Source organism: Rattus norvegicus, chromosome 10 (genome assembly GCF_021556685.1).
Source record: "Rattus norvegicus strain SHRSP/BbbUtx chromosome 10, alternate assembly SHRSP_T2T, whole genome shotgun sequence".
Lineage (NCBI taxonomy): Eukaryota > Metazoa > Chordata > Mammalia > Rodentia > Muridae > Rattus > Rattus norvegicus.
In genome coordinates, this window is record NC_141543.1 from 33989976 (window position 1) to 34017684 (window position 27709).

The window sequence follows — 27709 nt, forward strand, 5'->3', positions numbered from 1 at the left end:
CTGGGGGGTGTAACTTAGTGGTACTGTAGTTGTCTAGCTTGGGTGAAGTTGTAGGCTAGTCCACTACCACGATAGATAGATAGATAGATAGATAGATAGATAGATAGATAGATAGATAGATAGATGGATGGATGGATGGATGGATGGATGGATGGATAGATGGGTGGGTGGACGGACGGATGGGTAGATAGGCAGACAAATAAACAAATACTTTTTATGTTAAAATATTACACAGCCATTAAAATGTTTTGGGGAAGCCAGAAAGATAGCTAGCTCATCAGCAATACTGGTATCTCATGACCTGAGTTCAATCCCTGGGACCCACACAATGGGAGCAAAGAGCCAATTCCCCAAAATTATTCTTGACTTCCACACATGAATGCTCATGTGTGGAATGCTCATGTGTGGAATGCTCATGTGTGGAATGCTCATGTGTGGAATGCTCCTGAGTACACATGCTTACACACACACACACACACACACATACTAAATAAATAAGTAAATAAATAAATGTTTAACCAAAAAATTTAAACATTTTGAAAGATTTTTTTTAAAGTGACTTATAAAAATTTACAGGAGGTAATTTGGGACTTAAAGTAGCAAAACATTAAACTATGTACACATCTGATGGCAACTTAATAATTCCATACCAATTTGGCTCATATTTACCTGGTTATCATCTACATGATACGTATTCTAATCGTTTGTACTTGACATAGCCCTATGGAGTGGACACTGTTACCATTTGCAAATGAGGAATCTGAGTTAGCAGAGTTTCCAGCAATCATCAGTGGGACAGAATGGAGGCCAAAAGTGAATCCGAGGCAGCCTCACTTAGAAGCTTAGCTCTCCTCTCTGAGCTGGTGGGATGTGGGCATGGTGGTGCATGCTTGGTGCAGACAGAAAAGTCATCCCCATAAATGTTCAGATACTCAGCAGTAAAACTCAGAGCCACCCCAGCTCCCTTCTCTCCCTCATGCCCCACACTAGTCCTCCGGACAATCCTATCAGCCCAGGATTTCAACTCGACTCAGCCTATTCTCTTCTTACGCCCGCCATTTCTCTTCCAAGTCGACTTCCCTTTAGAGGTGGGGCCTTGTGTACCTAGGCTGGCCTGGGACCCCCCACCTGCCTCCTGAGTGTTGGAATTATAGCCAGGACACCCAGCTATATTTTTAAGAAGTAGATTACTGGTCCCTCCCCCCACAGAGGCCGCAGCCTCCTCTGCTGGGCAGGCCACTCCTCACATCTTCAGCTCCTCTTTCTTCTGTCCGCACACCTGGAAGCGTTGACTTCCCGGTGGCCCCAGGGAAATAGCGCCCTGTGGCTGGCCGGCAGAGTTTCCTCAGCTTGAAGGAGTCTTGTCTGGTCACTTTTTACTGTTCAGTCTCAGCCTTCTTCCTGTCCATTGTCTGTCTGTCAGGGGAGGGAGGCCGGGACCGCTCCCTTGGGGTCTTTGAAGTTAATGACTCCTTTTATTTCTTCCCGCTGCAGTCGTGAAGTTCCGACGTCTTGCTTCACTACTCCCCACAGAAGCCTAATGGGGCGGCCCGGCTTCTATCATACACCTTGTTTAGGGCTCCCAGGCTGGGGCTGGAGCTGGGGGCTGTGTGTGGCCTACATGGAGTTAGAAAGAGACAATAGATTTTAAAGTCAGGAGATACAGATATATTCAGGAATTTTCACAGAATTTGCTTCAAGTAATGAAAAGCAATGTCCTGAGAATTTTTTAATAATAAAATCGTATTATTCAATCGGTACAGTCATTTTCAATATATTTACTAATAGGCAGGGGAGAATGTATCGTCTGTGGAGTGACTTGTTATTTCAATCAGAGACAAACTAACCTTAGACTAGGGTAGACGCTCTCGAGTCTTCTTTCTCGGCCGTATTGATCCTGTAAGGAAGGTTTGTTCCTTTTGCTAATATGATCAAAAAAGGTTCACGGAGCAGAAGTGGCTTAGCCAAGGCAACACAATCTTCCAAGTCTCACCTGGGAAACGGGGAGTAATTTTGTGCAACGTGGTTCCTTTAGCTGTCTGTCCCCATTGTCTGCTTTCTGTGACTGTAGTTTACTGCTCACATGAGCTGTGTACTAGTGACTTGAATGCGAAAGAGACACCTGCCTTCCTTGCCTTCAAGGGTCCTGAGCCACCGTTTAAAAACTAGGATCAGCCTGGCATATGCCACTAAGTGCCCCACAAATGGTACACCTTTCTCAAAACTATTCTCTCTCTCTCTCTCTCTCTCTCTCTCTCTCTCTCTCTCTCTCTCTCTCACACACACACACACACACACACACACACACACAAAGAATTACCATAGCAGCAGAGCTAGAGAGATGGCTGAGCTGTTAAGAGCACTGAATGCTCTTCCAGAGGGTCCGGGTTCAATTCCCAGCACCCACGTCGAAGCTTACAACTGTCTGTGATTCCAGTTCATACATGCAGGCAAAACACCAGTGTGCACAAAATTGAAAAAATGAAAATTAACCTCTTCTTCCATCTTCCCTCCCTGCTCATCTACATTATATACCTCGGTTCATCCTGTGAAGGAAGAGGAAGAGGAAGAGGAGGAGGGGGAGGGGAAGGAGGAGGAAGAGGAAGAGGAAGAGGAGGAGGAGAAGGAGGAGGAGAAGGAGGAGAAGGAGGAGGAGGAAGAGGAGGGGAAGGAGGAGGAAGAGGAAGAGGAGGGAGAGGGGAAGGGGAGGAGGAGGAAGAGGAGGAGGGGGAGGGGAAGGAGGAGGAAGAGGAAGAGGAGGGAGAGGGGAAGGGGAGGAGGAGGAAGAGGAGGAGGGGGAGGGGAAGGAGGAGGAAGAGGAAGAGGAGGAAGAGGAGGAGGGGGAGGAGAAGGAAGAGGAGGAGGGGGAGGGGAAGGAGGAGGAAGAGGAAGAGGAGGAAGAGGAGGAGGGGGAGGAGAAGGAGGAGGGGGAGGGGAAGGAGGAGGAGGGGGAGGAGAAGGAGGAGGGGGAGGGGAAGGAGGAGGAGGAAGAGGAGGAGAAGGAGGAGGGGAAGGAGGAAGAAGAGAAGGAGGGGGAGGAGAAGGAGGAGGAAGAGGAGGAGGAAGAGGAGGAGGAGGATTACCACAACAAATAAATAATAATTTTTAAACCAGCCAATAGGAACATTTTTCTCAATGTCTCCACAAGGACAATGGAAAGTTCAGGCTAATAGCAGTGTAGCACGGTGTATCTTTAGAAGGAAGTATAAATGAATTTCCTCCAGGGATAAAATTCAGGAGACACAAGATGGAAACCTGAGTACATAATTTGTGAAAGCTGTGCAAAGCGAAAACATTGGGCCTTTGCTCAAACAGTAATCTGGGCTTTCTTTTCCCTTCCATTCACATGATGTTTTTAGCAATTCTTTTTTTTTTTTAATGTTATTTACCATATGTGTATGAGTATTTTGTCTGCCTGTATGTCTGTAAACCATATGCATGCCTGGTGCCCTTGGAGGCCAGAAGAAGGTTCTGGATCCTGGAACTGGAATTAAAGGCAGTACTGGGCTTAAAGATAGTTGTGAGCCACCATATGGGTACTGGGAATCAATCCCAGGTCCTCTGGGAGAGTAGCTACTGCTTTTAACCGATGATCCATCTATCTCTCCAGACCAACCTTGATGGCTTGGAAATATAGGCTTGCAAAGAAAAGTTCAACCCATCAGTGTGTGTTTATCATTTATTTTTATATTGTAAAGTTCCCATTTTAAATGCAATTATTGGCCTAGTGATCTCAGTGGATAAAGACATTGACTGCCAAGCATTATGGCTTGGGTTCAATCTTTAGGACCCACGTGATGGAAGGAGAGAAAGAACTCGTGCCTGCGGCCTCATAAAATAAGTCAATGCAAAATAATGCAATCACAACCATAACTTTAACTTACACTCAGAACCACTGAACTGCATAGCCCCCTGTTTTGTAGTGGTCCGTGCATGGATACTTAATTCTTGCACAATGGTGGAAACACTACATAAAATGGATGTGCTTTTTATTTGACGTCTTGATACATGAAATTCCAATCAACACTCCCTGCCTTTGGCTCACTGATGAGTTAAGCAGAGATGAATGAAAGGGGAGTGTGGATGGCCCCATTGTTTCCTTTCCCCAACAAGAAAGCAGACCGGGTTTTCTTAAAATGCTATTCCCTCTGGGAACCAACCATGTCCCCAAATGATGTGCTAAAGTGACTTTATCTTGGAAACAAGGTCATTGTAGACCTTCATTCATTAAAACGAGGCTGTCTTGGGGGCCAGGAAGATGACTCCATGGTTGAAAGCCCAGAGTCCAGGAATTCCTCAGAGAATGCTTACAAGCAAGAACAGCAATATTGGGTAGCTCTGAGTTTGATTGCAAGACCATGCCTCAGTGAATAACAAAGAGTGATCAAGGATGATTCTCATAAGTCTCGGGCCTCCAAATGTACCCCTCACACGAGTCCCCACGTGCTCACATGTGCACACATACATCCATGCAAACAGAAAATGAAAACAAGCCCATACAAGAGAAGAGTGGCCTCATAGTGCAATATTATTAATGTACAATATTTGGATGTCTAGGTAAGGACCGGAGGAAGACCGTAATCGTGCAGCATAGTTTGGTGTCATGTGACTACACAGCAAAATAGAAAAGGCATAAAATGATTCTTTAGTAAATTCAGAGGCAGCATGGCCCTCCTGACAATGGACTTGAGACTTCTGCCTTCCAGAACCGAGAGGTCACTTTCTGTGATGTTAGGCCACCCAGCGAGATGCTCGGTCACAGGGGTTCCCAAACTCACAACGCCTTCTTTCTGTGCTCAAAGAAAGTTCTGTTTCAAATTGAATGCATGGCTTTTCCAGGTTGCCATTGATCCCCACCCAGTGTCTACTTGTAGATTTAGTCCACCTGCCTTCAACTCCCCTGGAATCTCATGCATCACAGATTTGCAGGAATTCCGTGCTCCCAAGGCATAAGGGATGTAATATCCCAGTGGGCCACAAGAACAGAACACTTATTGCACATATCTGCTGGCTTTACCTATTCTAGAAAATGTCATTAAAGAACACAGAATCGAAGATGAACTCTTAGCGTGTCAACAGACTAAGGATATAGTTCAGTGGCAGAGTGTGTGCCTAGCATGCTAGCATGGGTTAGGTTCTGGATTTGATCCCCAGAATTGCCAAATGAAAGCTCAAATGTATTATGTAGAGAGCCCCTCTAGCACTGTGTGCCATACAGCTACATAACTATATAGTCAGACACCTATGTGTGTAGCTAGTCCTAAAGGAAATGCACTTTCACTTTGTATCTTGTAGGTTTTACTTTTCTTTTTTCCTTTTAACTTAAAAGGGTAATGTGGACCAGCTTTACAGATGTCCTAAACTCTGTGTTTTGAAGCAAAATGTTACTTTTTTTTTTTATCCTTCCTGCTTGATTGTTGAGCTTAATTGCAGAATTATTATCCAGGCCTGGATCTTAGAGGGCTTGGCAAATATGTTTATGATTCTTCTGGACACATGGCTAGAAACAGTTTGAAAAGGTTGCTTAGTTTTGGTCAAAGACCAAAGTGTAATAAGGCAAGTGTTTTCCTTCTGTCCCTATTAATACAGCCAGCTCTCACGCTCTGGGCTCTAAATGTAGTGTGAACTACTAAGACCAGAGGGAACGCTACTCAAAGTGTTGGCTTCATCTTCCTGTAAGAAGCTATTCTGAAGAAATTGTGTTACTATGCTACAGGCCCAGGATCTTCTCCACAGTGTGACTACAGCTACAAAAAGCTGCAAACAGTCTTGGTGTTCAGCAAAAAAAAAAAAAAATGCCCATCATGATGGGTCCAACTGTGAGACACCAGAGGACCATGTAGCTCTGGAGACATGGCCATGAAAGAACAAGAATAGAAGGATGTTTGTAGCGTATGCCATTAAAGGAGCAATGTCTATGTTGGTAAACACAGATCACTCCATGTGTATGTGCATGCGTACACATGCGTGTGTGTCTGGTTATATACTTCTTGTTGGCCTTGTACTTTCTATCTAGCTCAAGGTGTCCTCAAACTCATAGCAATTCTCTCTCCCCAGTCTGCTGAGTAATGAGCTTAACAAGGATATAGCCCCTCCCTATATCACTGGTCACTTTTGAGGGGAAGGAAGAACCAGGCTCTAGCCCGGGCTGGCCTTGAACTCACTACATAGCCAAACTTCTGAGTCTCCTGTCTCTCTCTTGAGACCTCTCTTGAGGTCTGTGTCTCCACACTTGGTTTATGTGATTCTGGGGATTAAACACAAGGTTTTGCGCAAATGAGGGAAGCACTCGAACTCAGCCTTGCCTTCATCAGCCACTTGAGAAGAGTATTTTTATGTATGTGCCTGTGTGTGTATGTGCAGTTGTGTGCAAGTGCCTGAGGAGAATGGAACAGCCAGAGTTACAGGGAGTCGTGAGCTGCCTCACGTAAGTTCTGAGAATTGAATGCCAGTTGCCAGTTGTCTGCGAGAGCAGCAAGTACTCTTAACCACCAAGCCATCTCTCTAGCATCCTAGTCCTATAAGTCACTTTTGAAGGAAACAAGCTAATGGCCATCCTTAGTAACAGAATGGGCCCAGGGAGAGCTTGTATCACATGAAAGGGGGCGATGGGAGGAAGGCAAGAGGAAGTTTATGGCGGAGTTAACAGTCAATAGTAACGTGGTGGAAATACTAGACTCGCTGTCTCTAAGTGAGATTGTGATGGACAGAGTTTTCTCCTCTCTCTCTCTCTCTCTCTCTCTCTCTCTCTCTCTCTCTCTCTCTCTCTCTCTCTCTCCATGGGAAATTTGAAGGTAGCTAGAATGGTTTTGCTTCAAAGCTCTGGTTCCTTAACTATGGGTGATGTTTGAGGTGGAGGGTGGGAGAGCAGTCATTGGTCCATAATTTTAATTAGTAAAGAATTTACTTTTTTGAATGATCAAAAACTTTTGGCCCGATTGGGAGAAGTAAGCCCAGCTACAATGTTTCCCAGCAGTCAGCACAGGAAATGGCCTCTGCTAAGGGCACCTGTGGGCAGCCACCAACCTCTCAAGGCATCAGTTTATTGGTACAATGTATTTTTATTCTTCAGAGATAGTGGGAAAATGAGGGAACCTGAGGACACACAAAAGGGGGCCGGGTGAGTGTGTTTAGACTCCTCTTAAAACAGCTCCTAGGGAAAAGCCCAAAGTGAATGTTTCTCCTTCCATTATCAGCTTCCTCGCTAAACTCACTGCTCATGTTTAGGAAAAGGAGACAATAAACTAGTGAAGGATCAAGGCCTTTCTTATTTCCAGATAGCCAGAATAGGAAGGTTATTGCAAAAGAAATATGTGGTCTTTTAAAAAAAAATAACTAGCAAAACACAAATAACAAAAACCAAGCTGTTGGTTGTTCAAGGCAGGCCTCCCCAGCAACTGTAGCATATGGGTATTGAAAATAACATTCACCCTTTTTTTCTCCAGTTATGAAAGCAATATATGTTTCTTGTAGAAGATTTAGAAAACACAGATATACTGGCAGGGGGTAAATTAAAGATTTCCAGGACTGAAGATGAAACTGGGAGGCGAATGATGCTTGCCTGGGATGTGCCAGTCCCTAGGTCCAATAGCTGGCACCAATTCCTTCTGCTCCCTCCCTTCCCTTCCCCTCCCCTCCCCCCTTCCTTTTCTTCCCCCCATAATTACCACTCTGATTATAGTCAAGACTTTTATGGATATTTTTCAATTTCTTTGGGTGTGAATAAATACGTATGGAAGTAGTAAAACCACATTCTAGCCTCCTGCTTACTTAATATATTGTGACTGTTACCCTCCCCCCAACTCATTACACATTGCATAGTCATTCCTTTCAAAAACATTTTCATAAGATCATCCTTAGCCAATTCCAATTCCTTGGTCAAGCAGTTTGCCACTGCCCGCGTGTGTGTGTGTGTGTGTGTGTGTGTGTGTGTGTGTGTGTGTGTGTGTGTGGTGTCTGAGTTAGTTTGTTTTTTTGTTTTTGTTTTTTGAGATGAGGTCTCATTGTGTAAGCCTTGGCTGGCCTAGAACTCACTATGTACAACCAACCTGGGCTCAAACTCACGGAGGTGGAATGGTTGGATCAAATAATACTTTTAAACTTGTTGAATTATGTTGTTTTTTTCAGAAAGATGGCATTTGTATTTCCATGGACACTGTATATTACCCACCTTAGGATTCCTGTGCTAAAAATAAACCCTTGCCAGTGGGGGAGGGTTGATGACTGAGAACAATGTATAACGACACATAGGTGCGAAATGCCACAGTGGCCCTCATTACTCTGTATGCAGACCTAAAAAATTAGCACACACACACACACACACACACACACACACACACACACACACACAAGAAAACATCCTTGTGTTAGTGAATGTGGGCACGCAATTTTTTTTTTTCTATGATGGCCTGCCTATCCATACTTTTCATCTGCTTCTGCATGAAGGTCTTAGGTTATATTGATCTAAAGATAGACATCTATGCATTCATATATATGACATTTGTTTAATCCCAGTTTGTTTGTTTTTTAAAGAGGGCTCATGAATGCTAAAAACTACTTTTCAGTGCAAGTTCGTCAAAGCTTTACAAAAAAAAAATCTCACATAACCTAGACAGGGCTCAAACTTCTGTGTATCCCAGGCTGCCCTTGAACTCCTGATCCTTAAGCTACAGTCTCCCGTATACTAGTGTTGCAGGCACGCATCACTGTTAGGCTTTCAGAACTAAATGATATTTTTAACAGGTAAAATTTTATTTGTGGCTTGGTGATGGTGGCACACACCTTTGGTCCCAGCGTTAGGACTCTGTAGTCTTTTTCTTCTAAGATCTCCCACAGATCTTCAAGTTCGAAGCCAGCCTGGTTTATAGAGCAAGTTCCAGGACAGCCAGGGCTACACAGAAAAACCATGTCTCAGATATATATATATATATATATATATATATATATATATATATATATATATATATATATTAGAAAACTAGGCAGAAACGAAAGTCTTTTTCATCTAATTATTTATTGACTGGTGACTTTCTAACAGGCCTAGTGGTAATCCTATTTCATATCCTTTCTCATTTTTTTTTTTTTTTTTTGGTTCTTTTTTTTTCCGGAGCTGGGGATCGAACCCAGGGCCTTGCGCTTCCTAGGTAAGCGCTCTACCACTGAGCTAAATCCCCAGCCCCATCCTTTCTCATTTAATCATAATGTATCCCCAGCAGATTATTGTAGTTTGTATCCCCCTATTACCTGAAGCCAAGCGGGGTGGGCAAAAACACCCAGGTAGTTGGTGGATTTTATTCCAAGTTAGTGGAATCACCAACGGGCTCACAAAAATCAGCAAAGCGGGATGTCCATGCCATTATACCATGGACTCCAGAAAATGCCTTTGTGAAAATAAGTGAATTTAAAGGGCTTTCTATCCCGCAACCAGCTATAAGGACCGTTTCCCTGCAATGCTCGGCACGGATGCACGCTTAAGAGCACAATAAAATACTCACTGAGCCCCTTTATAAAGAGGAACTCGTGCGTATCCAAGGGTGGCTTTTCTGGGGCTCCTGTGGGAATTGTTTGAAAATCTACATCCCCATCGCAGGACAGGCTGAAAAAGAAAGAAAGACAGGTGGAAGCGTCTGCAGGTTGGCAGGAGCAGCGCATGCGGAAGTCAGAACTTTCTGGGGGCGTCCTGGACGCTGGATCCTCGCGCGGTGCACGCAGGTGGCGCCGCGTCCCCTGCTCCCCAGGATCAAGGGGGCAGGGTGACTGGGGACCCCACCCCCCCAGAGTCCCAGGGAAGGTGAAGCCTAGCTTTCCGCCAGGGCGAGGGAGGAGGGTGGGCAGGAAGCGCAGCCCAGCGCCGGGGAAAGAAAGACTGCCATTCCCAGCCCCCCGCCCCGCGGGGCGCGGGGTGCTGGCAGCGCATGCGCGAGGCCCGGCCCCCAATTCCCCGAGCGAGGGAGGGAGGCCCCCGGCGGCCCGAACTGCGAGCCGCGGCGGGACCGAGCGCAGGCAGGGGCGCGCCGGTGGCCGGGCGGGACGGGCTGCGGAGGCGGCGGTCGCGAGCACGCGAGGCCAGGGGCCGGGCGGCCACCGGAGGGCACTACGTTCCCGGTGCGGGAAGGGACCCGCCACCCGCGGACCCCCACTCGGGGACAGCGATGCGTGAGTCTCTCCCCGGCTCGAGGGCAGGATGTGCGAGCAGGACAAAGGCTGGGCGGCGGGGGAGGAGTTGGGGACTCAGAGCCAGTGACCCAGTCAGCCCCGGGAGAGCTACCGCAGCCAGCAACTTTGCAACTTTTGCAGAGGGGGACATTGGATATTCTGCAAGTTGTTGCACACAGTTCCAGATCGCCCCAGGTTGGGCGGGCGGAGGGAAGGGAGGGGGACACTACTGGCTCTTCAGGACAGCGGGCGACAGCCAGCTCCACCGTGCAGGGCAGGAGGGGGCGCCCGTCCGGGACTGGGACGGGGACCGAGGAGGATCAGGGTCACTGAGGGCGGGGTGAAGGAAGTGTCTCAGATCGCTGAAGCTCCGGGTATCCTCACAGGGTGCGCCCCAAGATCCCGATAGCCTTATATCTGCGGCGGTGATGGATGAGCCGTGGTGGGAAGGGCGGGTCGCCTCGGACGTCCACTGCACTCTGCGCGAGAAGGTCAGTCCCTCCCCGCCCTTGTCACTCGCAAGGACTGGGTATTTAAAGTCACTTTCGCTCTCGTGTAAGTGTCTTCAAGATGCCTCGCGTGGGAACTCAGAACTCTTGGTGCCTTTCTATTTGTGCGCCTGCTCCTTTACCTTCATGGGGAGTGTGTTCTTCCTCCAGGGAAAGGACCGGAGCTTGAAGTCCGTTTTTCAGGAGTAGAGAGCTCCGGGCAACTAAATGAAGAATAGTTTGTACCCCATTGGATTACCTCCGGAGATTACATGGAACAAGAATGGTCTTTAAAAAGAAATTGTGTATCCATGTCAGTGTGTAATTCAAAGACACATAACACAGGGGGTTCTGCATACTACACATGATGCTGGATTTTCCCTTTATTGTAATGATGTTGCAATTGCTTTTAAAATAAAATTATTAGACTGGTGCATAGCTCAGTGGTAGAGCAGATGCCTCCACAAATTTATGTAAACGTAGTAAAGTTGCAGTTCGGTGTAAAGAAATATTAGGTAGATGGTGGCAATTCATTGTTAAGGCAGGAACTGAATGATTGAAATTTAAAAGTCAGGCCCGATGGTAATCCCCGCACTGTGGAGACTGCAGAAGGATCTCCACAAGTTCAAGGCCAGCTGAGCTGAGTCAAGGTGAGCTCCGGGAAGGACAGGGCTACACAGTGGGACACTTAGTCTCAGAACAAGAGAAAGAAAAAACACACTAACCTTAACCGAAGGAGGTTACAGACTAGAAAGCTAAGGGAGAAAACACAAACTCCCCTGCTGGTTGGCCTCCTGTGGTAGAAGGTGGGATGGCTGAAACTTGATCCCCTCTCAGTTCACCTCTGGAGGCTGCCGTTGGCCACTGGGAAGCTGGGAAAACCCAGAGGACTGGAGGCTTCTCTGTTTCTTCCTTCCTGTACCTGGACCGGGAGGGAGTGTTTGGAGTGTTGGTGTGAGGCATGGAAACAGAGCTGCTGTAACCGAGTACTAGAGGCTGGAGGGCGTCCTGCAGCAAAAAATGTATCCTCGGCTTTTGGAAGGGTACAGAAGAGGATCTTTCCTTTTGCTTTTGAGACAGGGTCTTGTTATGGAGCTCAGGTTAGCTGTATACTTTCTGTATAGCCCAAACGGTCCTCAAATCCATGGTCCTGTTGCTTCAGCTTTCTGAGTGCTCTCAACTTCCTCACAGTATCTGCCTGTGTCATCTCCTGTCTAAGAGTCTGTGTCTGTTTTGTCATAAAAGCCCACCCTATCCCAATAAGATGTAACTGTATTTTAACTGGTACATCCGAAAGGATATGATCTTCAAGTAAGGTCACATTCTCAGATTCTAGGTGGGTATGAATTTAGGGGAGAGGTATTCTCAACTGGTTTGTCAGGCCAGGGTAGGACAGAAGTTGTCTTATTGGGACCTGGGGGTCCCTGCAGAATTGGGCTCCCACTTTCAGCTCATACATATTCAGTGTCTGTGGCAGACCTGTTATAGCGTCCCCAGATTCTCAGGTGTGGTGTGTATGAGTGGGGTTGCCTCATTGGAGAGTAAATCTCTTCTAGTCATACTAATGCTTTATTTTTTTCCTCTCTTTTCCTCTACCTGCTGACCTGTCTCCCTCTGACAAAGCTTTCCCATGTTACTTTGCTCTGTCCAGAACAGAATGTTCCAGTCTGGGGAGCTGGAGACAAAATTGGGTCCTGGTGGTTCTTTGCAAGAGCAGGATGGCACGGGAGTGAACACATTTAACTGAGCTCTCAGAGGTTGGAGGATCAGTAGTGCAGGGCCAGAAAGCAGGGCCAGAGGAGGTAGGGGTGTGCATGAAACGGTATATTCTTAGCTCTTTCTAGAAATATTGACTGGATGCAGGTAGTGAGGGCCACTGGGGAGCATGCCTTCCTGATTTAACGTAGCTCAAGTGGTTGCCATTTCTGCACGTAGCTTAGGGCATAGAGGAAAGCCAAGGCTTTGTGGAGACAATGTAACTCCAGAGTTACTTCCCTGAGGCACTCCAGGCTTGAAGCTGACCTTAGGGTCAAATCTCATGTCCTTTTAGTTACAATGTCCCACTTCCTCCAAACCACTGCTAACTATTCTTGCTGTATTTTTTTCTCCCTCTTCAAAGATGTTTAAGAATGTTTGGTTTGATGGCGTTTTGAGTAAAAATACACGGTAGAGGGACTGGTACCCCGCTGATCTCCTGTGTTTGAGGAACAAGGGCTGGCCTTTTGTCTTTCCCTGACAGGATAATTTTTTTTAATTAAACACCAGCTCTAATAATGTGTTCCTAGTACCACAGAACAACTTTACAAGTGCCTGGCACATGCTGGGCATTCACCCTTTGTTCAGTGTTGCAGAGGAACACAAAGCATGCTTGCATACAGGCTGTGCAATTGTTTTTGTGGAACCACTAACAGCCATCCTCTCCTGGTGGCTGCAGAAGGTACAGCTGCCATCTCAGGAATAGCGGGAGCCTCACTTTGTTGGATGAGAGAGTCTGGGGTAACACCGTACTGACAGTGTGGAAGATTTATACCATATAAACAAGTCTAGGTGCTGTACGCACACTAGTAATGGTGGTGTCTCCCGAGCTGATGAATTCACCTCTCAGCCCAGAGGCCGTGGTTCCTTCTTCCCCTATAACCAAAATCCCATGGTGTCAGTTTCTTCCTTCAAGACCTGTTGTACTTTAAATAAAATTCCCAGGGGACTGGAGAGATGGTTCAGTGATTAAGAGCACTGGTGGCTCCTGTAGAATACCCAGGTTCAATTTCCAGCACCCACATGGCTGCTCACGGCAATCTGTAACTTCTGTCCTAGGGTATCCAACTCCTTCTCTTCTGGTTTCTATGGGCACTGTGTGCACACAGTACACAGCTATACTTGTAGATAAAACACCTATACTTATCTTCAAATAAAGTTACTAGTCCACACTATTGCCTGGAGTCCCTGACGTAGCCTCCCTGGCCTACTCTCTTATCATGTCCCCTCTCCCTCCCTTGGAGCCACACAGACTTCCTTTCTGTCTCTTGAACATGTCGAGTGTCTTTCTGCCTCAGGCCCTTAGTACTGGCTTGCTCTTTTGCAGTCTGCATTTCTCAGTCTGTCTCATAGTAGCCTCCCAGTAATGTATGTATCCCTCATGGGATTATTATGTTTTAGTGTCCTTATAGCATTTATTAGTATCTGAAATTGAACACTGTTGATTTCCTATCTTTCCCCTGATTCTAAAAATATATGCTTCACAAGAGTCTGCCTGAGTCTGTCTCAGGCGGTTATGGGGCCTCCAGGCCTACAATGGAGGCTTCCCTGTATGTTCAGATGATGAAAATAATCAATCAATATTTTCTCCTGTAAACTGAGGAGAAATCATTTTTAGGAATGTAAGGATCAAGGGAGACAATCTAAGAATATGAGTTATGTAGAAGGTATGTGGCTGATGTCCTGCCTTCTCCCTTAGGATTGTTCTGTGGGAGACCAGTGAATCCCTTTATATAATGTGCGCTCACCTAAGGCTTGGATTTTTGTTTCTCAAGGGGTCCCTAAATGTGACAGTGATACCTGTAAGAAAGGTATCTCAGGGGTCTGGGGAGGGGGGCTCTGTAGATAAAAGTGCTAGCCATGCACGTTTGAAGACCTGAGGGCAAATCTCCAGCATCCTCACAGAAACCAGGAAGGCAGGGAAGCCCCTTTAATTCAAGCACTTGAGAGACAGAGAGAACCTGTCGTAAGGGTAATGGGAGTTCCAGGTTCAGCGAGAAACCATTCTGTGTGAGCTTCAGGCATCTACACACATATGCATACTCACACTCACACACTTGACCACACACATGCAAACATGCATCACACATGTTCCATTTGGTTTTTTTTTGTTTGTTTGTTTTTCTTTAAAAAGACAGCTGTGTGTGGTGGCACACACCCTAATTCCAGCACTTGGGAAGTAGAGGCAGGAAGATCAGGAGTTCAAGGCCAGCCCTGGCTATGCAGCAAGTTGGTGGCTGGCCTGGACTACATGAGAACTTACCTTACCCTCCTCCCTCCCAGAAAAAGAAAGGTTGTCAAAAGCCTTCACCTGCCTGAATAGGCAGCAGGAACTCATTGGGGGCAGGGTATTTCATACTGAATGTCTCTGGAGAAATGTCTCCCACCTCTCCCTTTCCAGACCACCATCCCACATTAAGGCCTTAAGTTCCTCCCTTTGGTCCCTCTCAGCCCTGCAGCATCTCTGAAAGACCCCCTTAATCCTAAAACACACTGCCCTTAGCCCCACCCCTTCCGACCTGTCTGCTTGAGTTGATCATCAGCTGTAGCTCCTACAGGAGAAATGGGTTCACCCATGCACTGAACACAAGAGAGGACCATATCATGGTCACCTGGGAGGCATGGAGGATGATGGTAATGATATTTTTTATGACCTATACTCTCTTGAGTATCTGATTAAAACCTAGAGGTATTTTTTAAACCCCCAGAAAATGCATCCTCCTCAGTCTTCTACCTACAAGGTTCGCATAAATTTGGGATGCACATCGAAGTAGGGCACAGACAGAACCTATCTTGAGGCTCGCCCTCCTCATTCCGCAAGCTTTGCCCTCCCCACTATGTGTCCCAGCCCTACTAATCTTAGACTTACTTTTTGTGATCTTTTTTTAACCTGTGCAATAGCTACTCCCTCCAACTTGACTAGGAGCAGCTTGTGGGCTTTGTGACACAACATTCCCAGGCCAGTGTCTGGTGTAGAGAGAACAGGGGAGCTGTTGCCTTACTTGATACAAGCACAGCATGCTGAGAAAGGAAGCAGGTGGACCTCACTGGGACACGTTGCATAGCTGTGCAGAAGTGTTATTTCTAGGACCCTGTACCTGGTCTTTGGCATTGGGCTGGGTTTGGGGGCAGTGAGGGCTCGTGGTTCAGCTGAAACAGATCAGAGCCATGGCCAAGGGGAAAGCACCTTCTTAGCTCCCTAGACACCTGGGTACTCTCCTCTCAGATAATGCTGGGAGGGGTCATGAGAAAATAATTAGCCACAGAGGCAGGTGTCCTGTCCTAGACCAAAGTACACTGTAAGTAGCTTGGGAAAATGACTACATATGAAGCTCACATAATAGGAATGGTTTCTCCCAGACCTCAGTCAGGGAGGATCTAGTTGCCTTCTCGATCTTATCCCCAAATGAGCAGCAAATGTAGATAAAGCTTTCTCTCATCTCCTTTGGACTTATGTTCGATTTACAGCCCTTACTCTCCAACTAGGAGGAGGAGGTTATGAAATCAAGCAAAGATGGTGTTTGAGGACCCTTCTTCTTCGTGCCTACCATTCAATGCTGGCTTGGCACGAAGACCTGACTTTGGAGGTTTTAGGGGTAGATTCACCCTTCCAAAGCCACAAGGCCATCTCCCACCTCGACATGACATAGTAGATCTAGTTCTCTGGGCTCTAAGGAGCCTAAAGCCTAGAAGCCTTTTCACCAGATCCTCCCTGTCTCCTGGAATGGAGTCAAAGATCCCTTAGCGTCTCCTCATCCGTCCCCAGATTATTATCTTCCTCAGCACCTTGCCGTCAGGCACACCTCCCCTACTTCCTGAAACTACAGTGCACACTGAGAAGACCTCGCTACGAGAGATGTATGTCTCTAGTTCCTTCGGTTTCGTTTGTATTCCTAAGGATCAGACCTAGGGCTGGCCTTTGCTAGGTAAACATTCTCCCCCTAAGCTATGTCCCCAAGTCTGCTAAACCAATGGATTAGTAAAGGACATTTTTAGTAGTTGGTGATTGCATTTATCACGGTCGTCTTCCAAAGCCATGACGACAGAGGTTTCGTTCTGGGATGACACTATTGGGGCTTCTGTACTCAGTAGAAATTTTACACCTTGCTAGCATCTGTCCATCTCTATCTTGTTGATCCCCATCTTGGTTCCATTGCTGGGATTTGCCCATTTTGCAGTGGGGACCTGTGAGGCACTGAGTGGATAACTGTCTTAAAGTTACTTTTGGAAAAAAAAAAGTGTTTCAGCCAAGAGGAGAAACAAAAGCTGGGCTGGAAGGACATTTAAGCTCTGTGGTTCAAGACACTGTAGTGTGTTTTGTTGCACTGTGGTCTCAGGAATGAAGCTTTTCCTATACCACCCGAGAGGCTTGTACCTGCAGGCGCTGGCCTCCCTCTGGGCTGTTGTCAAGTGCAGCCTCTTTGATTGATCCTGGCCGTGATCAGTGTCTCGCCTGTGTACGATACCGCTTGCCTCAAAGAAGTGTGGCCTCTGTCACCGCCTGTCCTTCGGTAGACCGAGCAGCTGTAGTTACTTACCAACTCTTTCTCTTAAACTCCTTTAATTTCCCTACACTAGGCCAAGCCTCTGTCTCCTTAAAAAAAAAAAAAAAAATTGTGACCTAGGTCCGTGTTCAAAAATCTGACTAGGAGGCAGGCCTAATGGTGCAGGCCTTCGATCCCACTACTCAAGAAGCTGAGGCAGGTTGGAGGTTCAAAGCCTGCCTAGGCTACAGAGCAAATTGAAGGCCAGCCTAAGACAACTTACCAACATCCTGTCTCAAAAGTTAGCTTTAAAAAGAAGCAGAGGAAAGCTGGGTGAGGTGGGTCATTCTGCAATCCCAACACTCAGAAGACTAGGTCAGGAAAACTACCTTGAGTTTAAGGACAGCCTGCATTCCATAGAGAGCTTTAGGCCATCCTGGGCAACAGAGTACAACCTTGTCTCAAAAACCACAAAATAAAGAAGTCATAAATAATGATATCTAGGTGGAGAAATATAGCTCAGTGGAAGAGTGCCTGCCTGGCATTTCTGAGACTCTAAGTTCAATCCCTAAAAGAACAAAATAAATTGGCCAATAAAGCAGTCCGTCTGGTTACAGTCTACTTGGGTTTCTCACTGTCTTTTCTCTTTTGGCTTCTAAACACACGAAGGGCCATTTCCCATGTGTCTGAGACACATCCAATTCGTGCTAACCTACTTATAACAGCAGGGCTATCTCATAGCTGTGGTCTTTACTGTCACTCTAAGCAGCTGTCCTCGGTGGTTCCTTCCTGGAAGCGAATATAGCATAAGATGATAAGGGCTTTTCCTGCTGTGTGAACTGCAAAGCTGACTTTGCCACCCTGTGTCCAGAGTAGTCATGCCCTGTTGTATACCTGGCTGGACTGGAGGGAGGGAAGTTTAGCATGGAGACGGAGGGTGCTGGGGGTGGGGGAAGGATGCCGCCAGATCTTGTTGGTCGGAGAATGCACACCTGGGAACAGCTTTGAGAACTGGCTCAGTTTATTGTGGGGAACAAAGGCTATTTAAGCCTTTTGTGGATGAGTGTGCGTCACTGGCCGGCCAGGGTTGCCTCATCTGCATGAGGAGTAATTCTAGGTACTTCTGGACATGATCTTAAAGGGGAAAAGGAACTTTAGCCTGGCTACTGACTACGTGACCTCCTCTGGTGATGCAAAGGTGTGGGGTATAGGGTTATATGTGCTAGGACTTTAAGGCCTGGGGCAGTGTCGGGGAGCGATCCTATCTATTCCTGTCCATCTAAGGATGAGATTTCCAGGGTTTGGACATGCTTTGGCACACACACACCCTTGACCCTACTCTTCCTTCTGGCCTGCTCCTCCGGTCCCACTGCTCCGTGGCTATACAGACTTGAGCTGTCCAGGAAGATACTGGTGGAAATGGAGAACTGTCCAAGAAGAATGGATTACTGCTTCGGACCTAAATAGCATTTCAGATGGCATTCAGCTATCTGGCTATGCAGCCCCGGATCCCAGTGAATCACATTTGTATATTCGTGTGTGTGTGTGTGTGTGTGTGTGTGTGTGTGTGTGTGTGTGTGATACTGAGAACTAAACTGAGGATCTCACACATGCTAGCTAGTAGAGCACACAGCGTCCTGCCACTGAGCTACATTCCCAGCCTCCCCCCCACCCCCATTTTTCTTTTACTTTTTGTTTTGAGGCAAGATATCACTCTGTTGCCCAGGCCAGCCTGAATTTTGATCCTTCTGCCTCTCCCCCTAAATAGCTGAAATGACAGGCCTGTACCAAGAAGCCCAACTCCCCGTAAATGTCTCATAAGAGGAGAGTACAAAATATGAAGGACTCTGTGTGTGCACTTGAGACGTCAGGCCTTAGGGTAGCAAAGTACTTGGTGTGAGCACAGGACCCAGTGGAGACTTGGTCTCGGGGATTCTTGTCTTTTGGTTTCTGGACCAAACATTGTCTCTGAGAGAAGACAAGGGTGCATGCTTTTAGTGTTCCTCCAGTTTTTGAAGCAAGGGATGCAAAGACTGGGCTGGCACCCTGGTTGCTGGGGAAGCCTGTACTCGATAGTGAAGACAGAGCTTGTAAGGCCAGCGCTGGCCCTGAGCCTTTGCCCCTGGCATGGTCTTTACCTTCTTAAGTTATTCAGTCCTTGGGCAAAGGGAATGTAGTCAGGGATTTTCTAGAATGTGTACATTTGGCAGAGTGAGGTGACACTGACCTTTGTACACACACACACACACACACACACACTGCAGGTGTCAGTCAATCTCTTCTCTAATCAACTGGGCAGTGGCTACATGTTCCTCCCTACTTGCCCCAGTGTTCCGGGTTCCTGAATGAAAGACACACACAACACAGCCTTATATTTTATGCCTTAAGTAGCTTAATGGTCAGGTCACTCCCAAACCTCCATGTGGCTAGCACCTCCCCTTTGATATTCCTGAGTTATCACTTACTAAAATCTCTACTCCTTCGTTGTTGTCCTAGACCCAGTTCAGGGGGCTCTTCTCTGGCTCTTAAATGTTGACTGTCTCTCTGTCCTTTACTTCTCAGGTGTGACAACTACTCCTTTCCTGGCATGGCAGCTAACTCCTTCCTTTTCTCTCAATCCTAAAGGTCCTGCCTCTGTCTCCCTGTCCCGCCATTGGCCACTGGCCACCAGCAACTTTATTTACCAATCAAAACCAACTGGGAGCAGGGTTTGCCAGCATCTTACATGTAGATTCCCATGTAATTTTGGGGACCAAATTAACATAAGTAGCACTAAACCAAATCCACAACATTTCCCCCCTTTTCATCTATTGAAAAGGCCTTTCTCTCAGATATACACTGAGCATAGTTATAACAGTTATGAAAATGATAAAATATGACATACATCAATAGTGTCTAGTCTACTCTAACATTTATTCTAACTTAAAGAGTTTATAATTTTATACCTGAATTATGTTTTGATTTTTAACTTACATTAATTACCATCTGAAAACCACCCTTTTAAACCCACATCATCTTCCTTAATGTTAAACAACTTAATTTTGATTATGAGACTATAATTAGTCTTTATTTACCAATCAAAACCAACTGGGGGCAGGGTCCCTCTACATCTTACGTACAGAATTTTGGGTTCCTCTGTAATTTTGGAGACCAAATTGACATAAATCACATTAGATCAAACCCACAACACAAACACACACACACAGAAACAGAGAGAGAGAGAGAGAGAGAGAGAGAGAGAGAGAATGAACGACACACACACACACACACACACACATACACACACACACACACACACACACACACACACACACAGTGGGGTGAAGGGTTTTGCCTGTTTTGAAAATTGCAAAAAAAATAAACACAAGAGAAGTTGGAAGGATAGCTCAGTGGTTAAGAGCAGTGACTCTGCTCTTCAAGAGGACCTGGGTTCCCGGCACCCACATGGTGGATGACAACTATCTCTAGCTCCAGTTTTAGGGGGATCCAACACCCTCTTCTGGTCCTCCTGGGTGCTGCACTTACATGTTGCACAAACATACATACAGGCAAAACTCCAACACACAATTCAGAAAAAAAAAAAATCCAGGCAAGTTGTGACCCTGTGATCCTCTTTCTGTAGCTGCAAGTCCTGAAATTAAGTGCCTCTAGTCTAGCCCACGTCTTTAAATTTTCATTGTCAGCGTCATGCACTATGTTTTACTTTAGGGTTGTGTCATGATTTGGTTACTCTCCTTGCCGTAAGGTTACGTTCCAACATTGATTTGCTTATATCAAGTTCAAGTGTGATCGACACACACTGGCACATAGTAGGATGTACTGGTCGGAGGTGTGCGTACAGTTTACAGCATATTGTGAGTTTTCAAGGATGCACATAAACATGTAACTAGCACGATCAAGACAGAGGACGTTATGTGAACCTAAGAGGCCCCCTTATTTCTCTCAGTCATTCAATCCTGACCCCCACCCCAGACCATCGCTAATCGACTGCTTCCTCTTACAGCTTGGACTTGGTTTTATGTGCATGTAAATGGAGTCACACATGCCCTTACTATTCGGTTTAATATGATGCTTTTGCAATTCATCTGTACTGTTTTGCCTTTCAGGACTATGTTATAGCAGTTTGATCAGCCATTCTTTCCCCGAATGTCTATCGGGTTGTTTCAAGTGAATCACGTAACTGTCTGTAGCCTTGAGGTGACAAGCCTTATCTACCCGTCTGTCTAGGGATAAATTCCTAAAATGGAGCTGTTGTGTGACAAGATATGATCATTAAGAACCTTACATGTCACCGGTCAAACTCTCAAGAGGGTCCAGCAATGTACACTATTGCTGTTGAAGACGTCTGCTTCCCAGTAACTTTGCTGGCCAGATAAAATCTCTTTTAAAAAATTAGTGCCCTTGGATTAGCTAAAAACGATGTCTCATTGACTGTGTGTACAAAGACCAGGACCCCAGAGCAAGAAGACCCCAAAACAGAAAGGCACAGCCAAGGGCACCCTCTTATACCTCTCAGAGGCCCATGAACTCCCAGTTGTAGCAGGGGATGGGCCCAAGACCCTGCAAGGGGCTGGCTGGGGGCTGCTGGTAGTCTGTGCTGGAAAACCCTTGCCCCCTCTTAACCCTGGCGCTGCAGCGTGCACTGCAAGTGGCAGGCACTCGGTAATTGGATGCTTTGGAAGCAGAGTTTCAATTATCCTGAGGCTCGGGGTCCCTCGCAGGTCACTGGAGCAGATGGTGCCAGAGTCTGGAGTCATTAGAGTGAACCTCATAGATAGCCTTATCTTTTCCAATGTGGATACTTTTAGTCAGAAGAAAAAAAAAATCCAATCAGTCCAGAGTCTCTCCTCTGCCTCTGAATCTAGCCATTACAATTTTTTTTTTTTTTGCTTGTTGGGTCTGTTCCCTTGATTTTTTTTTTTAACTATTAAAATTTTTTAGACAAATTTATTTTGCACTCCCCTCCTGTGCGTGTGTGTGTGTGTGTGTGTGTGTGTGTGTGTGCATGTCCGTGCACACACAAGCATGCACATATGACAGGCCCTCCTTATGCTGCCTTGGCTGACCTAGAACTCTTTATGTAGAGCAATCTGGCCTTGAACTCACAGAGATCCACCTGCCTCTGTGTCCTGAGTGTCAGGATTAAAGGTGTGTGCCACTCTGCCTTGCTTACCTTATATTTTTGAGCCAAGGTTTTTCAAGCTCATCTATTCCCTACACTGGTGGCCATCAAGCTCCACAGATCCACCTGTCCCTGCCTTCCTGCCATATGGTTAACTTCTGAGGGCAAGGACTGCATCTCCTTGTCCTAAGCAGGAGGTGCTGTGGCACAGGGGTCCTTGTCAGGGCGTGCACAGATGTTTTATGCAACCAAGGACTGTGCATTACAGCCTCCTGCAGACTCCCCTGGCCCTGTTTCCACAGTCTGGAGGTTCAGCTAGCTCAGGTCCTCGTAACTCTATCATACCTGTAGAAAAACAGTGTCAAGACCTGAAATGTGCCCAAGGCCCCTAGTAAGTAGGAAGGGTATATTTGTGACACCTTGCTAACTGCTGTACCTGGAGCTCCACCTTAACCAAGACATAGCATTGTTGTTGTTGTTATCCCTATATATCCGTGACTGGGCTAGAACTCTTATGTAGTCCAGACCGGCCCCTAACTCACAGAAATCCACTTGCCTCTGCCTGCTGAGTGCTGGGATTCAAGGCTTTTCTCAAGAGTTAACTTTTAATGGGTGTTTGCAGTGAGTCAAGAAGTTGATAATGTGTCTGTATATGCATAGACAGTTGCAAATGGGGATGGCAGCCCTTGAACAGATGACAGCTGGGCTATCACCGGGCTAGGCGAGAAGGCTGGTGTTAGTTGTACAGTTTTCTGACTTTGTGCTACAATCTCCTTTTCTGCTAACTCCGGTTCTGACAGAGCTGCGAACGAAGACTCAACGTTGTGAACCTTTAACACTTCTTCTGCCTTCTCATCCTCTTCTCTGCATACATTTCCTGAACCCAGCCTCAGAGACAATGCTCCATCTCCCTGAATACTAAAGCGTCTAGTTCTCATAGTTTTGGGTGTTTATAGACAGAGTCACTATGTAGCCCAGGCTCACCTCTAACTTGCCATCCTCCTGCCTTAGCCTCTAGAGATTATAACCTTGTAAACTTCTGTCCAGTTCTTACCAATCCTTTAAAAACTGTGAAGTTGTTTCTGGAAGAGCTTGTCGGGTGGATGGGGACCACCCAGGAGGTAGCATTTCTCAAGGAGAGTCAATGTATCCACTTAGGCTTTGAGGCCTCTGAGTGGGGTGGGGGGAAGCAGAGTTCAGCGTTCAGCTATCTATCTCTTCGGATCATTTTAGCTTTATTGGCACTCAGTGTGGCCCACTCTGGAGCCTCTTCATCTTGCAGCACTTAATGAGCTTCACATATAATCTGCCATCCCGATGCTCTGCCAGGGGAAACCGTATCCCAGAATCTGCCCTGAGAACCTTAGCATACCTGAGGACATTCCCATAAAACTAGGTACGGCCAAATGCTACTGGCCATGAGAGCCAGTAATGACAGCATACCTTTAACGGGTGCTTATGGTATGCTAAGATGTGGCTATCTGTAGCCACTATTTAATGAGTGCTCAGCTGGCTGCTAAGAGATGGATTTCCCTTCTGGTGCTAAGCCCTCTCGAGACCCCATCTAGTGGGTCCCAAGTCTTTACAGATGGGACGTGCTAAGTTTAGAGAATTGAATATCTTTCCTGAGTCCATGAAGTTAGTAGGTTGGAAAATTCACTATGACTCTGCAACGTTCACCCCCTTTGCTTAGAGAGGATGTTGATAGAAAGCTGGGAGCAGGTAGAAACTGGTATGAAGAAGTTGCTCTAGCACAGGCCAGGGCAGCATGGGAAGGTCGTGCAAAGTGTGAGCCCACAGGAACTAGCCTGGTGATTTGGAGGAAGATAGGGAGATGGACCAGGAGTGTTGGCTTTGGGGGTGCTGGTCTCCCTAGAAGTTCATGCTGTATCCCTGTGGGAAGAATGTGAGGCAGGCAAGCTGGCTCACAGGTATTGGACCCTGCTCATCAGGGGTGTCGTGGCCTTCCAAGGCAGTGGTGTGTGGATCAACACAGGAAGGGTGTACGCTGCTAGGTTTTGGTACGAGAGTCAAGAGAACCAGTGGACAGAAACAAAAGGCTGCACAATGCTCCCCGGTTGGAGTGTTGGAGTTCTGTAGCTGGGGCATGTCCGTCATTTTCAGAGCAAACATTGTTCTTGGAGAGTCTCAGAAGGAAACGCTGTCTAGTGATGTTGAAGGACATGCTGCCCACTACAGGACTTTGCTCGGTACCGGACACCTTTCCGGGATGGCTACCGGAGACTGCCTAAAAATCCCTTGTACGCATAATTTCATCTGGTAATCAAAGTGGCTTCAGAGACACTGAGAGTGTATGTAGCCCAGTTGGTCGAGTGCCTGCTAAGCATGCACAAACCCCTGGACTGTATCCCTAGCATCACATGAAACAGCATGGTGGCACATACCTATAATTCCAGATCTCAGGAAGTGGTGGCAGGAGAGCCAGACGTTCAAAGTCATCTTTGGACACATAGCGAGTTGGAAGACAGCCTAAGTCCCTGTCTGAAGAAGGAGGGAAAGGGGAGGAGAAAGAAGTAATTGTTCAAACATTCCTCGCATAAACATCCTTTTATGTGGTACTTTTCATTCCCCCCCTCAGCTGACTGCACACCCAGCACCAGGAGCCCCTGTGATTTGACTGTAGAGCCCTTTTCCCTCGTTGAGGTATATGGGAGATCTACAGCTGTCTCCTCAACTCTTGGTTCCTTGAGTCCGGAGTTTGGGAGATGAATGCAGTTGCTCCGGCTGCTGTAACAAAGATGGAGCTCTGGGATTTAAAATAGCAGGAAAGCACTCTCCTGCTTCAGAGCAGCAAATGTGTAATCATTCTGTCACAGAGGGGGTCCGTTCCTGCCTCTCCCAGTTTCTGGGGGTTGGTGGCAGTCTGTGGCTTGTGGTTTTTGGTTGTATCTCTCCTGTTCCTGCTTTGTCTTTAACAGGATTTTCTCTTTACCTCTTCTTTCTGTGAGTCTGGTTTTTCATTTGTTTGTTTTTCCACTTAAGAAAGATTTAAGATTTATCTTACCTTATATGTGTGAGTGTTTTACCTGAATATATATATGTCTGTATATTACCTGCATGCCTGGGGCCTTTGGACATCAGAAATGTCCAATGGCATTGGATCCCTTGGGCTCAGGAATAGTTGTGAGCCACAGTCATTCTGGTTCTGGAAACTGGGCCCTGATTCTATGCAGGAGCGAGTGTGCTTCACTACTGAGCCACTGATCTAGCCTTAATTTCTTTCCTTTAAAGGAAGTATCTTAATCCATTATGACCCCCATTTTAGCTTGATTTAACCCGAGTCTAAGTACGGTCACATCTGGGGTTCTAGGCAGACGTGGATTTGAAGGAGAGGCTGTTTTCGAACCCTGTTTAGGGAGGAGCCTCTGTTTGCAAGCCAATCTTCAATAATTATTGGTGCAGGTTATCAACGGACCATCACCTGAGAGACTCAGGCGTGAGTAGGCAGGGGACTGGGCAACTCATAAGTAACGTTAGAAGTTAGTTTCCCATCAGGTGCCTAGGAGAAGCCATCAAAGGAATCTGAAGATGGGCCACAGGAACTAGGAGTCTCCGTGAAGTGCTTGCTGTACCAGAGGCGTAAGTCGAAAGGCTGACTGGTGTCAAACAGCGCTGGTTTAGCACGGGCCGTGCCTAGCTTCCCTCCCCAGCAGAGAGAGTGGGTGCTGGGAGAAAAGAGAAGCAGGTACTGCTCACCTGGGCTGGCCATGAGAAAGAGAAGGGGAGAGGAGGGAAGGAGGAGAGAGGGCAAGACAAGAGAAGGAGGTGAGAGAGGAGAAACCCAGAGAAGAGAGTTCTGAGGACTGGATCAATTACACAGTCATCTGTGAAGAAGGGTCACACTGGCCTGACCCTAGATAAGAGGATGTAGGAGGATGAGTATCCACAGTCCAGAAGGTGTGAGGGATGTGGTCATCTCTGGAAGCTGCCTGACTTGAAGACCTTGGGGGGCGGGGGTATGAGAGGCACCATGAATATTATCTATGGCGGTGTTTGGAGGGCTCGGGGACATGAGCGGGGTGGCATACCAGTAAAGGGTGAACAGGCATGTGTAGTGTGTGGTCACTGTCAGACATCCTGGCTGTACCTGGGCCTGGTACTGAATGCCGATTAGAGAGCCAGTGACTGTGGCTCTCAGGAATGAGACGCTGTGTCAAACGCGTATGTGGAACTGCCGTTTGCCCAGGAGTCCAGGGGGACTGGGACAGATGTCACAGACATGACTTCCCAGCCCGCCGAAAGGAAGTTGAGCCCAACTTCTGCAGAACAGGATGTGACTGGCACTGTTGGTTTTGAAGAATGTCAAAACAGTGTCTGAGTAGCTGTTCATGCCCTGAAGATGCGTCCTCAGGCTGAAACAGTAGGCCGTGAGCAGGAGAGGAGACTGGGGTTGAGCTCAGAGGCCTTTGAAGACCCTTCCCCCCTCGAATACTCTCTTGTACTTTGCAAGTCCGTACTTCCTCCCAGTCACCTTAGTTGCCAATGGTATTTCCTCACCTCCTGCTTCCTGATAAATGTATACGCTCCCAAATGGTGTGTTTCAAGTCTGACTGCATGGCTGTCGGGCAGACCTCTGCAGCTATCAGGAGGCTATGCACAATTGTTTATCATACTGAGAAAGCCAAACACGCATGAAGTCCTGAGAGACGTGTCAGAGCTTAGGGAGCTAGATCTCAGGAAATAAAAAGAAAGGCCTCGTCCTTCCTTTGCCTTAAGGTAGTCATGTTGCTTAGTCTAGTAAGCAGTAGCCCAGGGAGGGCTTCCTTAGAGGCAGCAGGCCAGCGTTTACAGAGGACTGGAAGCCACCAGAATTGTATATAAAGTGTTTTTGCACGAAATGGGGGCATGGTGTGCATTTTATCCTGACCCTAGTCCCGGTGCCTTCGGTAGCCACCCAACCCTTGGCTGCCTGGGGCTTCCTCACCCCAGCTTCTCCAGCTTGTCAAAGATCCCTCTCAAACTGCTAATGCCATGGCCACGGGGAAATTCTTACCGAGGCAGTTTGGCAGGCGGAAGCTGCAGTTCTTAATCTCTGGAAGCTTTTCATAAGTCTCTGGGCTTAGAGGAATCATCGGATAACGAAGGCCTGGGACAGGGGTTTTCACCGGAGTCCCGCCTTGTGCAACACTCTGGACTTTTCCTCTTCCCGGGACACTCTGGTGCTCACCAGCCAACCCCCCCCCCCCCGAAGCACCGCTTCAGTCCAGGCTTTCTGGAATGCTGTTGTTCTGCCTCCCAGTGCACACCCCCAAAAGGAGGTGGTAGCGGTGGTATTCTGTGGCAAAATCAATTGAAGGTACAGTTCTCTGAAATTGTATATATATATCGTCCTCACTGAACAGATGTTTCAGGGAGTGTGTTACTGTGTGTTTTAGGAGTGTGCAGGGCGGTATGTGTTGTTTCCCAAACCGGCCCACAGAACACTTTTCTTCAGGAAGCATGTCACATAGCACTCACGTTGGGAAACTTTGGCTTCGAAGTGTCTGATTGGTAGGTAGATACTTCATCAGTTTTCTCATGGTCTTCTTATATATTTGGTTGTGAGCCTAGCCTTTAACGGCTGAGCCATCTCTCCAGCCCTTTGGTCTTCTTAATATATCCCGTTACATGCAAAATAATGGGCTTCATTACGGCATTTTCGTGCATATGCATCAGGGTACTCGGCTCACGTTTGCAATCCTTCG

General features: G+C 46.9%; 1 protein-coding gene and 1 long non-coding RNA gene across 4 annotated transcripts in view; one reads left to right on the top strand and one right to left on the bottom strand.

The window, feature by feature from the left end:
• Positions 1-530: 530 nt before the first annotated feature.
• LOC148002825 (uncharacterized) lies at positions 531-10205 on the bottom strand. Its single transcript, XR_015631193.1, has 3 exons — positions 9495-10205; positions 8782-8890; positions 531-1617 (listed from the first exon to the last, which is right to left on the bottom strand). It is a non-coding gene; the product is annotated as an uncharacterized LOC148002825 (long non-coding RNA).
• The window catches only part of Ccnjl (cyclin J-like), a 58087-nt gene continuing 40038 nt past the window's right edge, over positions 9661-27709 (top strand). For 2 of the 3 annotated variants that reach the window (NM_001037773.6, NM_001440091.1), the window contains 2 exon segments: positions 9972-10155; positions 10542-10646. In NM_001037773.6, coding sequence (NP_001032862.2) covers positions 10584-10646 — 63 coding nt within the window. In that variant the 5' untranslated portion in view covers positions 9972-10155; positions 10542-10583. 3 annotated transcript variants of the gene reach the window in all.